The 19780-nt window shown below is 36.7% G+C and overlaps 1 protein-coding gene across 1 annotated transcript; it reads right to left on the bottom strand.

The window, feature by feature from the left end:
• Positions 1-252: 252 nt before the first annotated feature.
• ACSL4 (acyl-CoA synthetase long-chain family member 4) lies at positions 253-16170 on the bottom strand (the record flags this gene model as incomplete). The annotated part of the gene is made up of 14 exons (XM_009706940.1): positions 16120-16170; positions 12327-12566; positions 11832-12009; positions 9912-10021; positions 9682-9820; positions 8091-8241; positions 6803-6926; positions 6155-6226; positions 3109-3248; positions 2465-2637; positions 2191-2265; positions 1773-1964; positions 1121-1235; positions 253-410 (listed from the first exon to the last, which is right to left on the bottom strand). Coding segments are annotated over exons 2-14 (1855 nt in total), but the record flags the coding sequence as incomplete, so codon positions are not given.
• Positions 16171-19780: the final 3610 nt, after the last annotated feature.

The following is a 19780-nucleotide window of genomic DNA, read 5'->3' as shown; positions in this document are numbered from 1 at the left end:
CAACCTGTCTCTAGAATTTAGTTGGAAAAAAAAAAAACCCACAACTATAAAGTAGTTAACATGGTCAAAAAGTATGTCAATTCCTAGGATAACAGGCAACAATTTCGTGTGGTCTTTGCCTCAGATTAAACTATTAAGTTTGGGAGATACAAAGGCAATAGGAAGAAGGAAGAGCAGTTAGTGAGGATAACTGACAATTTTTGCTGGATAAGCACCATGAGATTGGCTAGCACAATATGCTGCCTTACTTACTCTTGTTTGCCACTTCTTTAATCTCTCGCAGTATTTCAGCTTCCATTGTAGGATTGTTACAAATATCTACCCAGGTTCCACTGATGCCTTTCTGTTCAGCTAATGCCGTCAGCTTCTTCTGATTAGGAACCACAAAACTGATCACGTAAGACTGGTCGCTACCACAAGATGGCAAAAGAAGGAAGGAAAAAAGATACAAACAGTTGAGACTTCCATTTCAGGGCATAAAATGCTTACTTGATGTTAGATAACACAAAGCCACAGTGCTTTTTGAACTGTAGTTATACCCCCATACAGAATCCTTCTTGTACATTAAGTCTTCACAACTGATGCCTTACCAAAGGTATTCTAAGTTGGTTTACGTTAGTTTGATCGGTATCACGCTTTTCTGTAATTTCACGAGCACACATCTCGGTTTGGCTTCCTGGCTACATCCGGTGTTTAGCTACTTCTCTTCAGTTTCCTTTCATGTGGTGTGTTTAAGTTGAGGGGAGGGAGAGGAGAGACCGGGACTATTTCCAAAACTCAGTGAGGAGCTTTGGATCAGGTGCGAAGTGTCCAGATTAACTTTTCTCTGGTATTCTGACAGAAAGCCCAAACACATGCTAAATATAATGATACCTGTTTGGGTAAGGGCTGGGATGGAACCGGACTGTATTAGGATAGGAAAAATGCCAGCAAAACAACACGGGTCGTTTCAGGTTTTTAGGGAATCTGGGCACCTGTGCTACATCAGAGATGCTGTTTATAATTTGCACTTTGGTAGGGAGGTTTGTTCAATGGAGACCATGGAAAACTACAGTATATTGTCAGAGCCTGTATTTCATGTTTACCCTAAATAGAGTTTCTAAATTAATACCACTCTTACCTTTTAGCATAAGCACAGATATTGTCAATCAAAGGACAGTTCTTCAGTGCTGCCTCTACTTTGCCCAGAGATACGTATTCTCCTGCTTGTAGCTTTACCAAGTCTTTCTTACGATCTAGGAGTCAAGGGGGAAGGAAGAAAAACGCTGTTCCACTTTAAACTTTTGCATTTCCACAGACTCACTTGAAAAGCCACTATATATGTATTTTGTGCAATGCTATGCAAGATAAACATGAATTAAAGCATCTTATTAAAATTTTAAAGCAGCTAATAGCATGTACATATTCTGCAAACTTTATAAAGGCTTCTGTAAAAAAGTTTGTATGGCACTATGCTTCTTGTCACACAACTTGTATGGAAGTGATGGGGACTCTGATTTTAAAGCTTTGTAACTAATACCAAAAATTAATCTTGCATTTATTCTTTAAAGTCCATGTGCCAAATTTAGATAGTGATAATGTCACAGGAAATGGCATCACTTCCAAAATTTTCCTACAGCTGTGAGGACTTCTGGGAATGTGTTTTACACTGTGATTCTGCAAGTGGGTAACCTTAAGTAGCCCTGGCAAAGCCAACAGGATTAACAGCATGCTTGCAATTACATTTAGTCAAGATCTTGTAGTATATTAAGATATCAAAAATTGAGGCCAACCTATGATCTGCAGACACCCATCTGGGTGAAATTCCCCTATATCTCCTGTACAGAACCACCTCTGACCGTTCTCGTCAATGGAAAACTCTTCTGTTGTCTTCTCTTCATTTTTAAAATATCCCATTGAGACATTAGGTCCACCAATTATAATTTCTCCTCTAGGATTAGGCTTGTCTTTATTAGTATAGCCCCCTGAAAACAAGAAAATTCCCACACAATTATTTTCAACTTGTATTTTTTTGGCAGCAGAATATTTTGAAACTTCAGCTTGAAGTTAATGCACACAAATTGATGACTATTGTAAAAGATAAAGAACAATTACTTCATATGCTACACTTAGCTAAGCAGATAGGCAAATAAACCAGCTAAGCAGTGGTTAGATTAGTTACTCTGACATCAAAACATTTAATACTCTCACCTTCTTGCCAGTCTCTCAGTTTGATTTCACAACAAATAAGAGGAGCTCCAACTCTGCCAGTGCTGTAATCAGCAACTTAGGGAGAGAACAAGGAAGAATACAAAGATTTTTGTCACTTGAAATATACACTCAAACGATAAATAAGGTGGTAGCTTATCTCAAGTTACGTTATTTCAGTTAAGAACTACAGCTATTTTGACTTTACAAAACAAACACCAAACCCTCATATATATCTATGGCTTAAATTATGTATTTCCCAAAGCATTTTAACTACCTTCTGTGATTGTTCCAGCTCCACATGTTTCCGTTAGTCCATAGCCTTGTCCAACAGGACAGCAAAAACAGATGTTCATGAATCTCTGTGTTTGAGGTGAGAGTGGTGCTCCTCCAGAAAGCATCATACGGACATTCCCACCCAGTAGTGCTTTTACTTTTTTAAACAGTAGTCTTGAAAGAAGGAAAAAAGCATTAAAAAAAATCATTCACTCAGCTCACTTTTATAAAGAGAAAAAGACACAAACCACCACCTTCCTTCCTATCTGGAACAACTTAAAAATTAACTTAATCATTCACACATTTTAGTGGACAGCAGGGATAATAAAAAATGTTACCCTTGTGTAACACTTGAAGATGGCGGAATTCCTGTAACTTAACAGACATTCCAATTTTATTACTGAAAAAAAAAAAGGCAATCCAATGAAAACTAACTAGTCATCTGTTCTGAAGATTAGTCATTCTTACCATTAAATATCTTATCCATTTCCAGTAAGAACTTGGATTATTTCAGTTAGTCATTAGATGATATTTGCATGTTGGATGAGAATTGTCTGATGTCAGATAGCTTAGATTATTATTCTTTTAGACTGTCTTAACATATCGCAAGGACAAAGGTACACTTGGACCATGAATTATACTTACACGTTACACAGAGGTGCATCGTAACCCCTCTTGATTTGTTCCAATTTGTAGTCATAGCCTATCTTGAACAGAGTTCTCTGAATATAGTTCATCTCTTGAACTTTACTCATGACATTTTTATAAATTCTGTCCATTATTTCCTACAAAGTGTTAAATAAAGCAAGGAGAATTACTACACAGAATAGACTAGCATGTGTAAATTAAATTCCATGTTAAAAATAGAATAATAGGATTTTTTTTATTTTTCCTTTAAAGTGGCTAATACAGTAACTGTGAAAATGTCTGCATCCTTGGTTAGGCAATGCTTAACTGTAATGCTTTTAATGTGTGGTCAATTAGTCAATTTATAGACCATGGCAGCTTGGAGCTACTTGAAATGGGTGGAATGAAGGATCAAAAATACAGTAGAAAATTAGTGACTTAGCCTTACTTTGCTCCATTCGCCACCTTCTCCTCACACCAGTATCACTAGAGAGGAAGAACCCTCCTGCTGTAGTATATACCTTGTATTAGAAAACTTGCCTTGAATTAGGCAGATAGGTAAGTCAAGGGCAAGTAACTGAGTAACAATTGCAGGTCTTCAGGCATACTGCAGTAATTCATAGTACCCCTTGCATTTCTACAAATGGCTTTCTAAACCTCAGATTTGGTTTTAGCATACTTTCCACCCCTCGTTCTGAAGATGTCTTCTCTATCAACCACAGCTACAAAACTTGGGTAACAAGATATTGCTTACATTATCGATAACACCTTAACCTGTACTTAAAATGTGACAAACTGATTTAGAAAAATTTCCATTCAAGTTTAGCTAAATCTCTTTGCTAAAGACTGGTATATGCCATGCAAGATTTATTGTGCTTAGGAGTCTCGGTACTGTACTTTATCCACAGCAACTGGCAAGCACAAGGGAATGAACGAAGAGATTTCATTTCACCACTTCCTTTTCCAAGAGAAGTTTTTCACCTTTCAAAGCAACATGTTTGCAGTAATTCTAGTTACCTGACCAAAACCCCACAATTCTGTCACAGACAAGGAATTAATTTCCATTAAAATAAGCAGCTTATGATCACTAAAATACAGAGCTTAAATAGTGTTCAGACTGATGAAGTATTGAAAAGAAGTTTAAGGATTGGCTCCTTCAAGTTTGTTCCAGAGTACAATGCTCTGAAGTATTTATGTGCTTTCTAACAAAAGTCAAACTAAAATTGAAACGAAAACTATGAAAATGATGTACTTTGAAATATCAGAGATCAAAACATTAAAGTCTTATTAAAAACTACTTTCACTAGTGGTTTCTTTAGTTCCTTCCAATCTTCATGATTGGGATTTAGACAAACTAGAATTTTGGAAAAAAACTGTACACTATTTTCAGCCCAGTCTACCTGCAGAATAGCATCGAGTATTTCCGAAAGCCAGACAAATATCTTAAAGCTACAGTTAATTCCGCTTTTTAGAAAGACTACAGAGGCATGACAAGGTATTCAGAATTATAAAGGCTGGAAAGAACTATTAACTCTTATTACAATGTTCTGATGGAATCAAATATTTAGAAATATTTGTGTCTCTGGATTCTGTTATAAGGAATGAAATGGAAAATAATTCTAGGTTCTAATCACTGGTGATGTTATGACGATAAAAACAAGAGAATAGTTCTAGGGAGAGAAATATTTATTAGATGATGTTACCTAAGTGTTGTTCCTACTAGGGCTTTCTGAAGGTTTTTCCTCTTTGTTGTAGATTTTTGAACTCTAGATCCTGTATGCTATCAACTGAAAATGGATCATCAGTTTCAATTTTATTTCTTCTCTGCTAATTTCTTTGTGATACCAAGTCCATAGAATCAAGACATTTAGGTAGGGTTCAGCATTATCGCTGTTCTGCAGTTAATTCATATGCAGCTGTCTGCATGGGCTTTTTTTTTTTTTGCACATGCATGAAATATAGTCCATCGAAGAGGGATTATGACCATATTTAAAACTTACACTGTTTTTGCCAGTAGTCTAGCATTTGAATTTTCCCTAGGAAATAAATTTAAATGGATAGTTCCAAAAAGCAGGAGTTCTCAGACATACTAATTTTCACTCAGTTAATTATATAGATTTGGTCTTTTTCTTAATATATGATGATTATTTTATAAAACAAAAAAAAAAGCATGGGAGTAATTGATTTAAAAACTCTGGGCTATTCCCAAAAGATGCTGTAGAACAACCAAATCCAACCAAAACTCACTATTCTTAAATAAGATTAAATCCTCCTACTCGCCCACCACTACCCTGTGGCAAAAGTTGGTGCTGCCAGTTTTATGAGCCACAGATGTGATATGATGATAGATGAAGCACATGTGATTCCAGGGCATATGAGGAAGGTTTTTGCATTTGAAAGACACAAACGTTTGTGTATTTTTCGGATAGCACGAAGATCTTGTGGAATGCAGAGGCTTGGTCACCCAAAGAAAGCTACAGAAGCAATAGGAGTTACAGTCTCCTGATCATTTTTTTTTCTTGTAAGAGGAGACTAAGCATGGCCTGCTTACCCGAAGAAGAGCAAGTGAAACTTAGCCTAAGTGTTACCTTGGAGACAAACAGCTGAGATTGAGCGCCCTAACAACTACGGCAGGGCAGCTTAGTTTGCTAAGCTCTGTAACTCAGCCAAACACCCATATCCTCAAAGTGTCCATCTTGGCCAAAGCCACCCTGCTTTCTCCCTATGCAAAAAGAAGTTTCGGACTGTGAATGTCAAAGACTTTCTGTGTCCTATTGTTGTATTAGTAGGCCACTAAAACATCACTTCTAACTATTAAAACACATCTACAGTTTTGGATCAAAAAGGGTCTTGGCTTTAGCATACATATATTCTTGTGCTCATCTGCAGCATCAGTACTCAGTTCAAGCAATGACAAGGGAAATTTCTACATTCTGCTTTTTTCCTATCAGTGACCATTACTTACCCATGAAGAGAAAAAAAAGTTAGTAAATAGATTTTTCTAGCATGAACAAGATAGAAAGCATCAGGTTTTTGCTAAACTTATCTGCTTCTGCATACTTACAGGCACAGCTGCCATCAGTGTAGGCTTAAGTACAGTACAATCTCCTTTGCTCCCCTTCTTAATTTTACTTGACTGTAATAAGGAAAAAAATGTCAATTTATGAAGCTGAAAACAAAGCAGCTCTTTAGAAAAGGACTCTTTTATTAGCATGTAATTTGTTTAAATCTCTTACCCTGTCCCTCCAAAAAACCCACTTCCTGCGTAATTTTTTTCTTCCCCTTAACAACAATTTCAACCAAAATACTAGATGTTTTACAAGCTCAGCCTGCTTAAATCCACTTTGTGTATCTTTCTCTTGTCTCCTCCATCTAGTACTTGCTTTCTCCTCCATCTTCCTCCGGGAGTGCTTTTTTTTGCCTGATGCAATCTGTGTACTAGCAAAACATATAGAAGCATTCTTTTCCAGATTAATTTGTTCTTATTTATCTTAATTGTTAAGTATCATAAAACTAAAAGTTTTAATAAAATTTATAGGGTATGAGCTGCTGCTATAGTTCACCATGAATGTTAATTTCCATAATTTTCTGAAAAAAAATGACATTTCTGAAGTGTGCCATAGACATCAGCATTTCTTTAATGAAAGAGGATAGCCAAGCAAGAAGAATGCAGACTGCAAAAAACTAAAGGTTGCTTTTGCTCCCCCCTCACCTGATCCGATAGTGTGAGTGGAGAGGAGTAACCAATCCTGCAGCCATAAGTGATGCAAGAAATTTCTGCTGTCAATTCCAATACATGGGCCAGAGGCAAATAACCGATATAAGTATCCTTGGGTCTGGAAAAGGAAAGGATTATCTAATTAACAATCATGCACAAGTGGACTGAAAATACTGTTTCACAGTTTTATTACGTGCTTAGTTATTACTTTTTGAAAGACTTGAATCACAAGTGAGGCTTATCCTTCCGCACGCAAGAAGGATGTGACTTCAAACCACAGTTTATAAACAAAATAGTGAAAAAACTACCTCACTGAAATCAGTATGTATTACAGCATTTGCCTTGTTTTCTAGGAAACTCAAAGATTCCTTAGGCTCCACTGCCATTTCCTCTCCTGTGGGAGATTTCATCCCAGGTACCAAATTAAGGATGAAATCACTATACTTTAAAATAATCACCAATGATTTACAAATCCTTGACAGTCATCATAGCATCTCCTTCTTAAAATATACTAGTAGAAAGAGAGCTGATCACTGAAGTACTGAGTCTTATTTCATGAAATAATTTCTCAGAGATTTCTCAGCAAGAAACGAAGAGCTGTCACTTAAACAGAAGCTTTCAGCATAAAGTCAGAACTGGTTTTATATCCTATCACAAGAAGGAGTTTAGCAATGTAGCTTATTTCAGCTATTAAACCTTTATGAATGCAGTGGCAAACACACATTGATGAAAAATTTCCTCAAAATATTAACGTAAGGGAATCTGCAGTTGGTTTTACTACCGTCAATGCACAATTTATCACTTTTCTGCTGATTTAGTGAAGTATACTAGAACAGATTCTGCAGCATGTGCATTAACCATTCAACAGTGATGTCTCTAGATCAATGGACGTGGTAGGCTCTGACATACTTCCTAAAGTGATTCTAGCTGCCTGAAAACATCTAAAAAAACCTTCCCAGGTTTGACTAGATGAGGAATCTCCTTATCTGGTGGCATCTTCTGATGCACAAGAGTGCAAAAATCCATCACAGACCTAAACCTAAGGGTAATAATAAAAAAAGTAGAAACAGCATGTGAGACAAGAGCTAGAAGGGCGTACTTTTCAAACAACAGGGCAAGTTCACAAACACAAGATACATTTCATATAAATTAAAGATTAGTGGACTTGCAGTAAAATGAAGAAATTTGAACACCCGATACCAGCAACAGACTTTCTATAAACTTGCGTGCTTTTGGAGGTTCTGTTTTATCTCTCTGTATACAACAACCAAGTGTTTCTTACCCCAGTCCAGGTATTCTCTCACACTGTCCTGTCATTCCAGCTATTAAGTTTTTATGCATCATCATCACTCCTTTAGGCTTTCCAGTAGAGCCACTGGTGTACATTACTAAAGCCAAGTCTGTAGGAACAGGTCTGCTTGGCAGAACGCTTGCTACAAAATGCAGGAGAAAAATTGTTATTAATTCTTTTCTAAATTGTTATTTCTGTAATTAATCAATGTGAAAATGTCTGTAATCAACCAGTGTGAAAGAGGTGCTTCAGCAAAGGCAAGCACCACGTGCGGCTAAGTGGTCAGTGGGGGATGCAGAAGTCAGTGATGAAGCAAGCAGTGGTCTGTTTTTAAGAGGAAGCGAGGGAAGGCAGACTTTGAAACAAATGACAAGTATCTGGGCATCTACCCAATCTGGGTGATACTTTTGCCATTATGTCCTACAGCTGACTGAAAGTTTCATAGAAGTCTTCTGAAGACTAAGTAAACCTGGCAGGTGAAGGGGAGGAATACAGTACTGGAGAGAAACAACACGTTGGGGGGGGGAGAAAAACAGCAAACAAAAAAACCCCGACACCCCAAAAAGCTGGAAGTCAGCTTTTCTGTCAATCACTCTTCCAAAGCCAAGGCTGTAGAGCTAAGATTGCCTTTATTTTTCTCTTTTGCCTTGTTTGTTTGTTTTAAATGAACCTTCCTCACGTAAGCTGCTAGTGCTAGTTAGTGGAAAAGCAGTAAGCTTACAACACTTGACTTTTGATTTGATTTTTGTTTTAATCCCTTGGCATTTATTCTTAGGATGAAAATTATTAGCTTTCATGGCTTTCACAGCTGGAGAGGCAGCAGAAGTGTCTGGAAGGGAAACAGGGCTTTTAAGGAAAAAAAAAAAAACACACACAACAAAAAAACCCTAAACCACAGAACAACACCCCTCAAGGTAACTGCTGGTTTATATGCATACCTTAAGCTGATCAAAGATAAGCAGTTGTAATGAATGTGTCCTTCCCTGCAAAAAGCTCTTTTGCCACTTTATTTAGATGATCAAGGCTGGTTTTTACCTCCTTAAAGCAGATGTTTATAGTCACTCCTGGCTGCTCAATGCAGCAAGGGATGTAATGGTTATTCCTCTAGACCAACATGATTTCTAGCTACAGATTGGGTTAAAAAAAAAAAAATATTGCCAAGCCAACAACCAAAAAAAAAAAAAAAAAGCAAACCTCTCCTCTCTTCTTAGGGAAAAATAGTGAAAAGAAGGTGAATAAAAGGTAAAAGTAGCAGACAATGAAACATTGGTTTAGGAAGTGAAATAGAATCTAGTGCAAAGGTGGAGTCTTAAAATTAAATTATTCTGGTTATGGTTTAAAAGTTAAAAATAAAGTTTTATCCTGAAATACCTGACACTTGAGCAAAGGTGCAGGACAATAAATACAGAGCAAAGAAATCTCCCATTTATTTAAAGGAAGCCAGAGGATGAACTGGCAATCTGCCACTGCCTTTGTGTTAGAGACCTGCATGGGTGGGTGTTTTTCTGCTACACATTCCTCTTAACCTGGGTCTGATTTCACTGTTAACATTGCTTGATTAGTTCTCTATTGATTCACTTACAGTTTTCTGGTTTGGCTCCCAGCTCTTCTATTGTCTGCATGCTATGAATCTCCACATTTTCAGGGTATTCCGATTTATTGATAGTCTTCTTGTCCACATAAATGATATGTTTAAGACAGGAGACTTGTGGCAATGCAGTCTGTAAAAAAGAAATGAAATTTTTAGCACTGACTGCACTGTAAAATTATCATAGGGTTGTGTGTAAGCAGGTGAAGCTGGTACCAAATTACCTTAAGTTTGCTCTCAAGAAGTTCTACACTAGTGACCAGATATGATGCTCCGCACTCATTGAGACCATAGGTTACTGCCTCTTCACCCAAGGTGGCATACAGTGTAACAACTGTTACAGTAAGGAGAGGGAGAACATGAAAGAAATGTTAAAAGTAATACTCTTGGTTTAGCTTACTCGAAAGCATTGCAGGAGGAGCCGGGGGGTGGGGGCATTAAAAATAGCTCAATGGGGAATTTTTCTAATTTGGAAACAAAACAGCTTTTAATTTTTCCACATTGGAATTTTATGTCACAGCAGACCTCTGGAATGAGGAGGACAGTTGTATAAGAATCATTTCTTTACCGAGAGGGTCATCAAACCCTGGAACAGGCTTCCCAGAGATGCGGTCGATGCCCCAAGCCTGTCACTGTCTAAGAGACACCTGGACAATGCCCTTAATAGCATGCTGTAACTTTTGGTCAGCTCTGCAGCAGTCAGGCAGTTGGACTGGACCATCACTGTAGATCCCCTCCAACTGAAAGAGTCTATTCTATTCTACAGAAGAGCAGCAACGATCAACACAGAGACCCACCAAAACCCAACAATAATGCACTAAGCAGTCACACGGTAAGCAACTGAGAACGTGCGTTCTGCCCCTGAGCACTTGGCAACCAGAACTCTGGGGGAGAGGGGATGCTCTGAACATCGCAGGGCCCCAGTCACGGCTTAAAGCTGTGCACTTCTACAAGCAGCTCTTTCAGCTGTGTCAGCTACTTTGCTTGCTCCCATGAAATTATTGATGGGGGCAAGGCAGAGAATCAAACTAAGGAATCAGGCTGTTTTTCATATTGCTAGATTATTTTTAACCCTGACTGGTTACAGTGATGCTATTAAGTGCCTCACAGGCACCAAGGAGTTCACTTCTTCCCCTCATCGCTCTGTTGAAAAAAAAAAAACCAAACAAAACCCACACCTTCTCTTAGTATTGTCTGCTATCTCAAGCTCTAACCTCCAAAGACAATTAAAGGAATTTAATATTCCTATGAAATAGGAAGGAACAAAAAGAGTGTAATGTTATATAGCTGATTCTTCCTGCCTCTCAAAGCATGAGGATCAAGACCAAATTAACCATCCTCTCCTACTTCAGTAGCAATGTGAGCGCTTCCATTATTGCCCTTTAACGGCCTCTCTGCATACACTACTGTATGACCTTCTCCTCGCAGAGTCGGCCACTACTAATATTGGAGGAAAAAGAAGCAGCCTACTGCAAGAAAAAACATAAGACACCAACAAAGATAAGCTATGGGTCATAGCGTGTTGTATGGAGACTGGGCACCTGACTGCATAGTAACCCTTCCTGCTTCACTGAGAAGTTTGTATGCATTCATTCAGATTAGAGATTTTTGACAGCTTAAATAAAATTTTAAAAAATGGAAAAAAACCATATACATAACTGTAATGAACTTGAGCAACTTAAAAATGTAACCAAAAATCCTCAGACTAGCATATGATTTTGATTACCATTCTTCTCTCTTCTAATAACCATTTCATGTTTTGGATTCGTAAGTCAGGATACAGACAGAACATACTATAAAGACGTTTCACGTTTTGGGGGGAGAAATGCAACTACTTACATCTTCAGAGTATTTTAAAAAAACCTGAATGGTAACCATACTGTTCTGTCATTCTAGCATCTAGAACATTACTACAATCAGATCAGCAAAAACAGTCTCATAAGTATAAGCAAGTTAATTTTAGGGATCTCTGCAATGCATGGAACAGACTGGCAACTTATAAGAATCAGACCATAGGCACAGTAAGTTTATGAAATTCTTATACTGTCAGTGACAGGATTGGCAGATTCAAAATACTTAACAGCCAAACCAATACTGAGAAATGGTTCTAAAATACATTAGAAGTAAACAAGTTCAGCACTCACGAGGAAAGTTGTACTTGAAGCAGGTTAGAGCTACAATCATCCATTCTGCTCGGGTCTCACAGAATATGACAACAGTACTCTTTGGGGTTAGTCCCAGGGCAGTCAGTCCACTCCCCAAGCGATCCATTTTCTCCTTTACTTCTTCATAGGATAACCATCTGTAAGTTCCTAAAATTAGCTGGTGAGGGGGAAAAAAAAAAGTTGTGATGACAAGAAGCTGCTAGCACAGCTTGACAAGTTCATGTGAGTTGGTGCATAATGCCATAAGCACACACGCTGCCGTTCATTAAAAGAAAAAAAAATTGCTTTCGTTTTTCCTGAAGCAGAATAAATAGTGCATCCTGTATTCTGTTATTCTTTAACTACTATAAAAATGATGTTTTATATCATAAGATGATGATTAAGGAAGACCTCTAAGGAGACCTCCCTTGTTGAAGCAAGATGCAAAGCAGGTCAAAGCCAAATCAGAATGAAGTACAAAATTGTAAATGTTACCTTTTTGAACACTTTTCCATTTGGTTGCATTTCATTTTCTTCACTCAGTACTTCTCTGGTCCCAAGACAGTCTTTCTTCCCAAACTTTGCTAAAGCATGGTCAAACAGCTTGTCCAACGTATCTGCTCCAGGAATGTTTATGTTTGCTAGTGAGTCAAGATGAGTGACGGAACGGTAGGGGCTTCCAGGTTTGTCCGAGATGGGTTTAGCTTTTAAACGTTTTGCCATAGCCTTTTTCTTCTTAGCATTGGTAAGAAAATACCATGGAATAAATACAAGCATACTGTACACGGATATTAGCAAGTACACAGGCAACAAGAGAATGGCACATACTTCTAGCCTAAGTTTCATTGCAGGTATTTAAAAAAAGAAAATCTCTTATTGTGTTCTGAAGTGGGCAAGAGCAAAGCAGCAGTGCAGTATGGTGTAGGAAGAAGCAACAATAAGTGAAGCTTAGGTAGTTCTGTTTCAGAGCAGCTGCTAAAATTCTAGTAACCTTTGAGAGCCAACAGTGGATACCTGTGGGTGAAGACCAGAGCCAAGCAGAGAGCAGGAAAAAAAAAAAGAAGAAAGAATTAAATTAGTAATATTACAGTTAGTCCATTAGTTTTAGTCCTTCTAAGAGTTCACTTCAAATGCATCAAGACAAAGGAGACTGAAGTAACTGATTTAAGAGGCATGTACACTGCATGATACAGCAGTGTACTGCTCTGAAGATGAAAGAGGATGAATCTTTTCCGTACTTGTTTGTTGCATCCACAAATATTTACTTTTCAAAGACCTTTCCCCACTATCTCTGTTTGAATAGTTCAGGGCTGTTGAGATGAAGTCTGTCCTTCACATCATAATGTTGTGTTTAAGCCACAATTGTGTAATAATGGGAAAGGTCAACAGTTGTTTTTCCCCTAAATATTTGTACTACAGAGAAAATATACAGTAATTTGTTTACTGCTTTTCAGAATATTGTATCAACTTATATTCAGATTAAAATGTATCTTGATGCAGAGTCATCAAAAATCTACATGTTGTAATCTAAAAACTATACAATATTCCAAAACTGCTTTATTAACTTTGCCCCAGCAACTGAATTTTTAATCTATTACTTTTCAACTATGAATATCAGACTCTTGGAAAGGGATTACACAGATTTGCTTTTCCCCCTCCAACACCTACTTCAATATTTGCATTTCAAAACTCCAGGTATGGAAAATGGAATCCAATTTGACCAATTTAATCCAATTTAAAATAAAGCACAATTTGGCAAGATCTTGTCTGCGTGTCAGAAGTCTTTCCTCATGAAGGAGAACTGGGCCTGAATAAAGACCGAAGGTGAATGGGAGAAAAACAAAAGCATCACAGCAAACCCCAGTTGTGGCTAGCCTACTGCTCTGTAACTAGTCTGCACTGGCACATAAAAGCTACAGATGCTTATCTTCATCTGGATGACATGCAAACACGACATGCAAACACATCACGAAGGATGCACACAGCAGGAAAGATAAAAGGCAAAGGTGCACTAACAGAAGAGCAGTACCTCAGACACATAGGAGAGCGAGTAACGCTGACTGGCTTATTGCAAAGCCCAGTCTTTCATGGACAAAAGCTGATAAACAGAAAGGATGAGAATAGGGAAGCTTTCAGGGCTTCATCAAGAATTAAAAGAATATGGGCACACCTCAAAATGTACCTTTATTAACATATCTGCCACCCTCAGGTGATGAGGGAGACTACAATTAATGTTTCAGGTTAAACTGCCACTAACAGCGTAAGAGAAATCTATTAATAGGTTTTGGGGTTTTTTAATAAGAATTCCAACATCTGCAGTTGTGTTGTAGCCAATATCAACAGCATTTAATGTAATATAAGATTAAGAGATCTGCAGATACTAAAAATAATATGATTACTAGGTTAATTTTTTAATTAAATCTATAGAATAAAATTACTATTGAATGAGTCTGACGTACTAAACTAAGCCCAGACTTGTTCAGAAAAGAGTATTCTGTGTATTTCTTTTTATGAAAAGTGAATGCTACATTCTTTTCAAAACGTGTATGCTTATTCTGCTGTAGTTAACCTCATCATCATCAACTGCTCAGCAGTCAAACCTCAGCAGAAGAGATACCATTTTACTTCCCTAAGCTCCAGTTCTCTAAAATGAAGGTTTACTCGTTTATATTACAAATCTTGTATGATACTTTAATTCCAGTTAATTCAGTGCTCCAAAAGCAGCAGTTGAGCTTGTATTGAAAACAAAAGCCAGCCATAGTGCCAAGACTACAGTAAGAAAACTTCAGTGCATGCCCACGATTAGCTACGTGTTAAAATAAACCCCATGGAGAACTCTCATTGCTCTTTACTTTCCAACAAAAAGCATAGGACCAGACACAATGACTTGGATAAAAAGCAGACTTGTTGGACTAATGCAAACAATTTAATATAATGAGAGAGTACTATAGCTTTTATTCAGGCTGAGTAGTAGCTTTTTCAGAAGTAGTCCTACTGGTAAAAAAACTACTCGCTAATAATCAAGAACTGACTAATTTAGAAAGGGAGGAGAGGAATCGGTTCATATTTATTTAAATTCTTTACCCAGTGTTCTGGACTAACCAATACTATAAAAGAAAAACACATTTACTTTAACTTTTCCATTCAGTTTAATCTCTTGTACATTAATTTTATAAATTATATTTAAGCTATTTAGCGGCTTGTATAAAACTGAACAACCACAAAATTTTCAGAGTATTTTCTGTGTACTTGTTATTACAACAGATACAAAGAACGGAAGATCATATTTTCACACATTGATTTGCTTACTACTTTCTAATTAAACTAATGGTATATCTTATTATATACTTATTGCAATTATCTCATCTTTCCACTGCTATTTTCCACTCATTGCATGTGGGCAATAGTGAATTGAACTGAAGTCTCTGGGGTAAGAGCTGTTCCTTTTTTTACTGTATCTAAAATAATGGGGACCTGTTCCTCTTATCATTTAAGCACCGATGAGATGCAAATAACACAATGAATTACAACAGTACTGTCATAATTTAAACAGGTATTTCACAATATCCAATTCATATTTTATTACCGATTATCAATACTGCGTCCTTAAAACTGAACTAAGTTGCAGAATGGATTGTAAGACTATGTGTGAAAAGAGGACTGTGTTTGAAAAATTACATCCTACTGATGTCATCTAATAATCCTTTCTACATGAAATGTGTGGGTTTATATGTAAGAAGATCTTCAAGCTAAGCAAAAAAACTCAATTCAGTGTCGAACACTAACTTAAGAACTTTCAGTTTACTGGAACAATTTTCTAACATGCTAAAAGCCATCAGAATGTTCAAAATACTTCCTGAAATAAGAAAGTAATGATAAAAAGGTCTTAATGGGAAAGAATGTTTGTTTTGTCCTAAAACTGCCACCCTGTTGAAATCACTTTTAACATTTTTGAATTTTAAGTGCATGTAAAAACACACTTCGTACACTTGCAGCGAGTTATGCTAATATTCACATTAGCAAAAGTTAGAGGTTGCATTTCTTTCATTTTGAAATTTCAGATTTGTTTGAAATAGGTTAAAATGTGTCTATAAAAACAGGTAACAGCTAATTTGTACGTATTTGTGGTAACTCAAAATGTTTCTAGCTTGACAAAAAATCAATTGTAATTCTTAATAGACATCAGTTGGAAAAACTTAGTAAGTCCCAAAAAGACAAACTTGGCTTTTTCCTTTGAACATATTCGTATAAAAAACGGACACATACACACACACAGAGGTATACTTACAAGGTATCTGACAGTGATGACTGGGGGTTTTTTTCAGTGTCAATTAGATCTATATTAAAACAGAAAAAAAGAAAGTATTAGAGGTTGGGATTTTTTTTGCCTTGCAGAAAGGAGGAATCTTGAGAATTTCCATCCTAATGCTCCTGAAGAAGAATAGCGTATGAACCCATACAAGCAGACAGCAATGATATTATTGGAAAAGACTAAGCTTGTAAACAACAGTGTACAGATAAAGATGAAGCTACCCAAAATGAGTTTAATTTTTATGGGGAGCCCCCCCCCCATTTAAACATGTTCTGAATAAAGCTATGAACAGAAGCTGAATTTAATTTATAAAAAAAAAGGGGGGGGGCAAGAAAGAGACTTCCAGATTCCATATGGTCCATTCTTCCGTCTCAGGGCAGAAGCAACAAGACCTTTTCATTCTTGATGTATGAGTATCAGTAGAAACATTAACTCAGGACTATCTGTAGCATACATTGCCCAAAAGAGTCATAAGTATTGTGAAGTAGAGTTTGGGTATTGAGGTAAGAGGAGAGTTTACAGAACAAAAGCATAGTTATGTAGGCAGCGAGGGTTCACTGGTCCCATGACCAGTGGGAAAAAAGATGCTTACATGTAACTATACGGATACAGCTTCAAAGAGTCTACCGCATAATCATTCTCTTGGGCTACTTGGTTCTATATACAGAAAGCTTTTAACTGATGTTTAACCTAGTTATATTTTATTAGCCTTCCCCATGAGTCCACAATGTCAATCAAGGTACCAGTTTTTACAGACTTTAAGCATCCCTTCTGAAATTTTCCTACAAACATTTTATCTTAAAATATGAAATAAATAAGAGGCACAATAATGCTTTTAGTGTTACTGGCACTTGCGTGTGGCTGTGTAAGATTTTGATCTATATCAGGACCGTCCCAAACTCATGCCAAATAAACATCTAGTATATTTTAAATATAACGTATAACAAACTGACATATTGAACTTGCGAAAGTATCTCTATACCAATTCCATTTGGTTAGAAGCCAAACTTAGCCATTCAAATTATACCTTATGCCTTCGCTCTCATTTAAGTTTAATTAGACTTTAGAGAAAGGATGAGATGCAATGGTCACATCGATGCACCACCAAGGATACCTTCAAGGCAAGCCAACTACATAGTACTACAGTAGAACAGTTATGTTTTCAGTAAATTTCCTTTTTCCTCACAAATAAAAGAAAACGTAGCATTCACATGAAAAATTTCACTGATTCAAAGTAAAACTGTTATGTAATACTATAATATTTAGAATAGGTAATATTTTATATTGACTTACAAAGTTAATTATTTCATAGTAATACCTTACAATAATTATTACATTTCATAGTAATATTTTCCTTATTACTATTATATGCTGGGTGTTTACAAAAATTCTATAGTCCAAGCTTACTATAAAAAACAAATAACTCATGTGAATGCTCATACGAGAACTGACGCTGTATTTTATGGACTGCCACAGATGGAAGATATGTTCTTTGCGTATAATCTGACTTTGATATCCTCAGTTAAAAGCTTTGGCAACAGGTAACATGCAACACTCTATTGTTGTCCTGCAACCAGAGCCACAGAACAAAGTCTGAAATCAGAGCACAGGTTCTAGAACGGAAGAAACACTCCTTTCTTTGTAATGAATTTAATTGAAAATCTAAGAAACAACTGGCAACTATTCTTTTTTTTTAGTATAGAAAAATATCTTGTAAATAGTCACAAAAGCTTAGGGGACTAAGTAAGAGCAAAAGCGTGCGTGGGGAACAGGGAGAGGGTTTATGCCTCTGGAAGCAACTATTCACAGAGGAGGAAATGCCCTAATCTTCTCTGCATTTATTCGAACAGAATCAACTTAACCAGCATTTGCACGCACTACTAGAATTTCTAAGAGAAATTGAAAAGCTAAAGGAGTACCTTTAGCTAGAAATTATATCTTATGCAGTTTAATAAGACAGCAAATTATTATCTTCACTAGGAACATTTTTAATTAGCCCAAGCCCAAAACACTGTAAAGGTTTAATATTGAAAGTATAAGAATAACAGTGTTTACTGTCCTTCCTCTTGCGTTAAAAAGCTTGCCAGGGATCCAATTTACTCTGTAATGCGTGATTAGAAGAAAACATACTTCTTTTTCGATCTGCTTCAAACTTTAATTGCAACTTTTAAAACATTTTTTTCATTGTGTCAGGAAAGTATCCCAGTAAGAAGGATGACATTAGACAGGAAAAGGGTAGTATTCTAGTTTGTGAAGAAAACTTGGAATCTGCAAAGCAAGAAATTGTTTAGTTTAAAAACAACACTGGAGGAAGTCTGGTTTCCCTGCAACCGAGCTCTTGTCAGCTTCAGATGGAGACACAATTCTGGCTTTAGCGTAAGTACTCAGGGTTGACTCCTTTCAGGAAGTTCTGAAAACTTCCAAAACAATCCAGAATGAATAAGTAAGAGCTATTTCTGGGATTTCTCTAGCATTCAGGCAGATCTAAACATTTTGGAAACCACAGTAAGCATTCATAATTTGTAAGTGGAAAGGTGGTTCTACATAGTGAAAAAAATGTGAGTTGACGTGAATGAGTACCTTGGTTATTAGCTACAGTCAGTTTTTGGAAGGAAATTTAATCGATATCTAGTAGTCCTGAATTTGTTCCAGTACTAGAAATGAAAGAGCCTAGGATTTCAAAAAGAAATTACAGAAAGACTGAGAAATATCACATTGCCAGCAAGATGCAGCAAGCTTAAACACAATAAACAAATGAGTGCGTACTACTAGGTTCTCTACAAATTTTTGATTTTCCAGATTTATACCTGTCACATACAAGAATGAGAGAACATTGAGAAGACTGTGATTAAATAGCAATAGGAGTTAGAAGAATCTTGTGGCTGATTACAACGCTTTTGGGGTTAGAAAGACTGAAAGAAGAAAAATTAAGGGAAACTCAGTTTTTACATCATGTCAGTGTTTTCATGAAAACAAACTCTGCCAACATTAATGCAAGTTACTCAGAGTAGGAAAAAAAAGTACACAAAGTCCAATTTTTGTTCCTTTCCCACAGGCAGATTTCTACATATTTCCCTCTTACACAATTTTGTACGTCAAAGGGCAACGAAAAGGTAATCTAATCAAACGCCAGCAGGTTTCAGAAGTACTTCTGTACTCTATCCATGCAATAGCAGCTCAAAGCCTGAGAGTTTTTGAGAGCTCTTACTATGTCTGTACAGCATAAATACTGGTACCTGTGTCCCAACAGGGACAGGGGAAAGTCAGATATAGTGGATCCTGATATAAGTCAAGGGTCCCTGATTAAATATGTACATTCTATTTGAAATGGCAAACCCACAAGTAGTATTAGAAAATCTTGTTTCCCTTACTGCTGCTTAAAAAGTAGTTAATACAATGTTTTACTTAGCTACTAAACAAAGAACAGATTTATTTTTGGTTTCAAGAAAAATATAATTGCTGTTCTTTATATTCACTAATTCTATTTTAGTACCTCAGAACATATATGCAGATGTCAATCAGGAAAAAAAAATCAGTTCATAAGTGTCAAGTGTCATGTATCTATTGCTGCAACAACTATTGTACTGGAAACCAGAGCAGCCATGCTTACCCAGTATTTCTCAATTATCTAACAGGC

This window comes from Cariama cristata, unplaced genomic scaffold, assembly GCF_000690535.1.
Source record: "Cariama cristata isolate BGI_N322 unplaced genomic scaffold, ASM69053v1 scaffold5199, whole genome shotgun sequence".
Taxonomy (NCBI): domain Eukaryota; kingdom Metazoa; phylum Chordata; class Aves; order Cariamiformes; family Cariamidae; genus Cariama; species Cariama cristata.
Note: the sequence above shows the minus strand (reverse complement) of the source record. Positions and strands in the feature narration are given on the sequence as shown.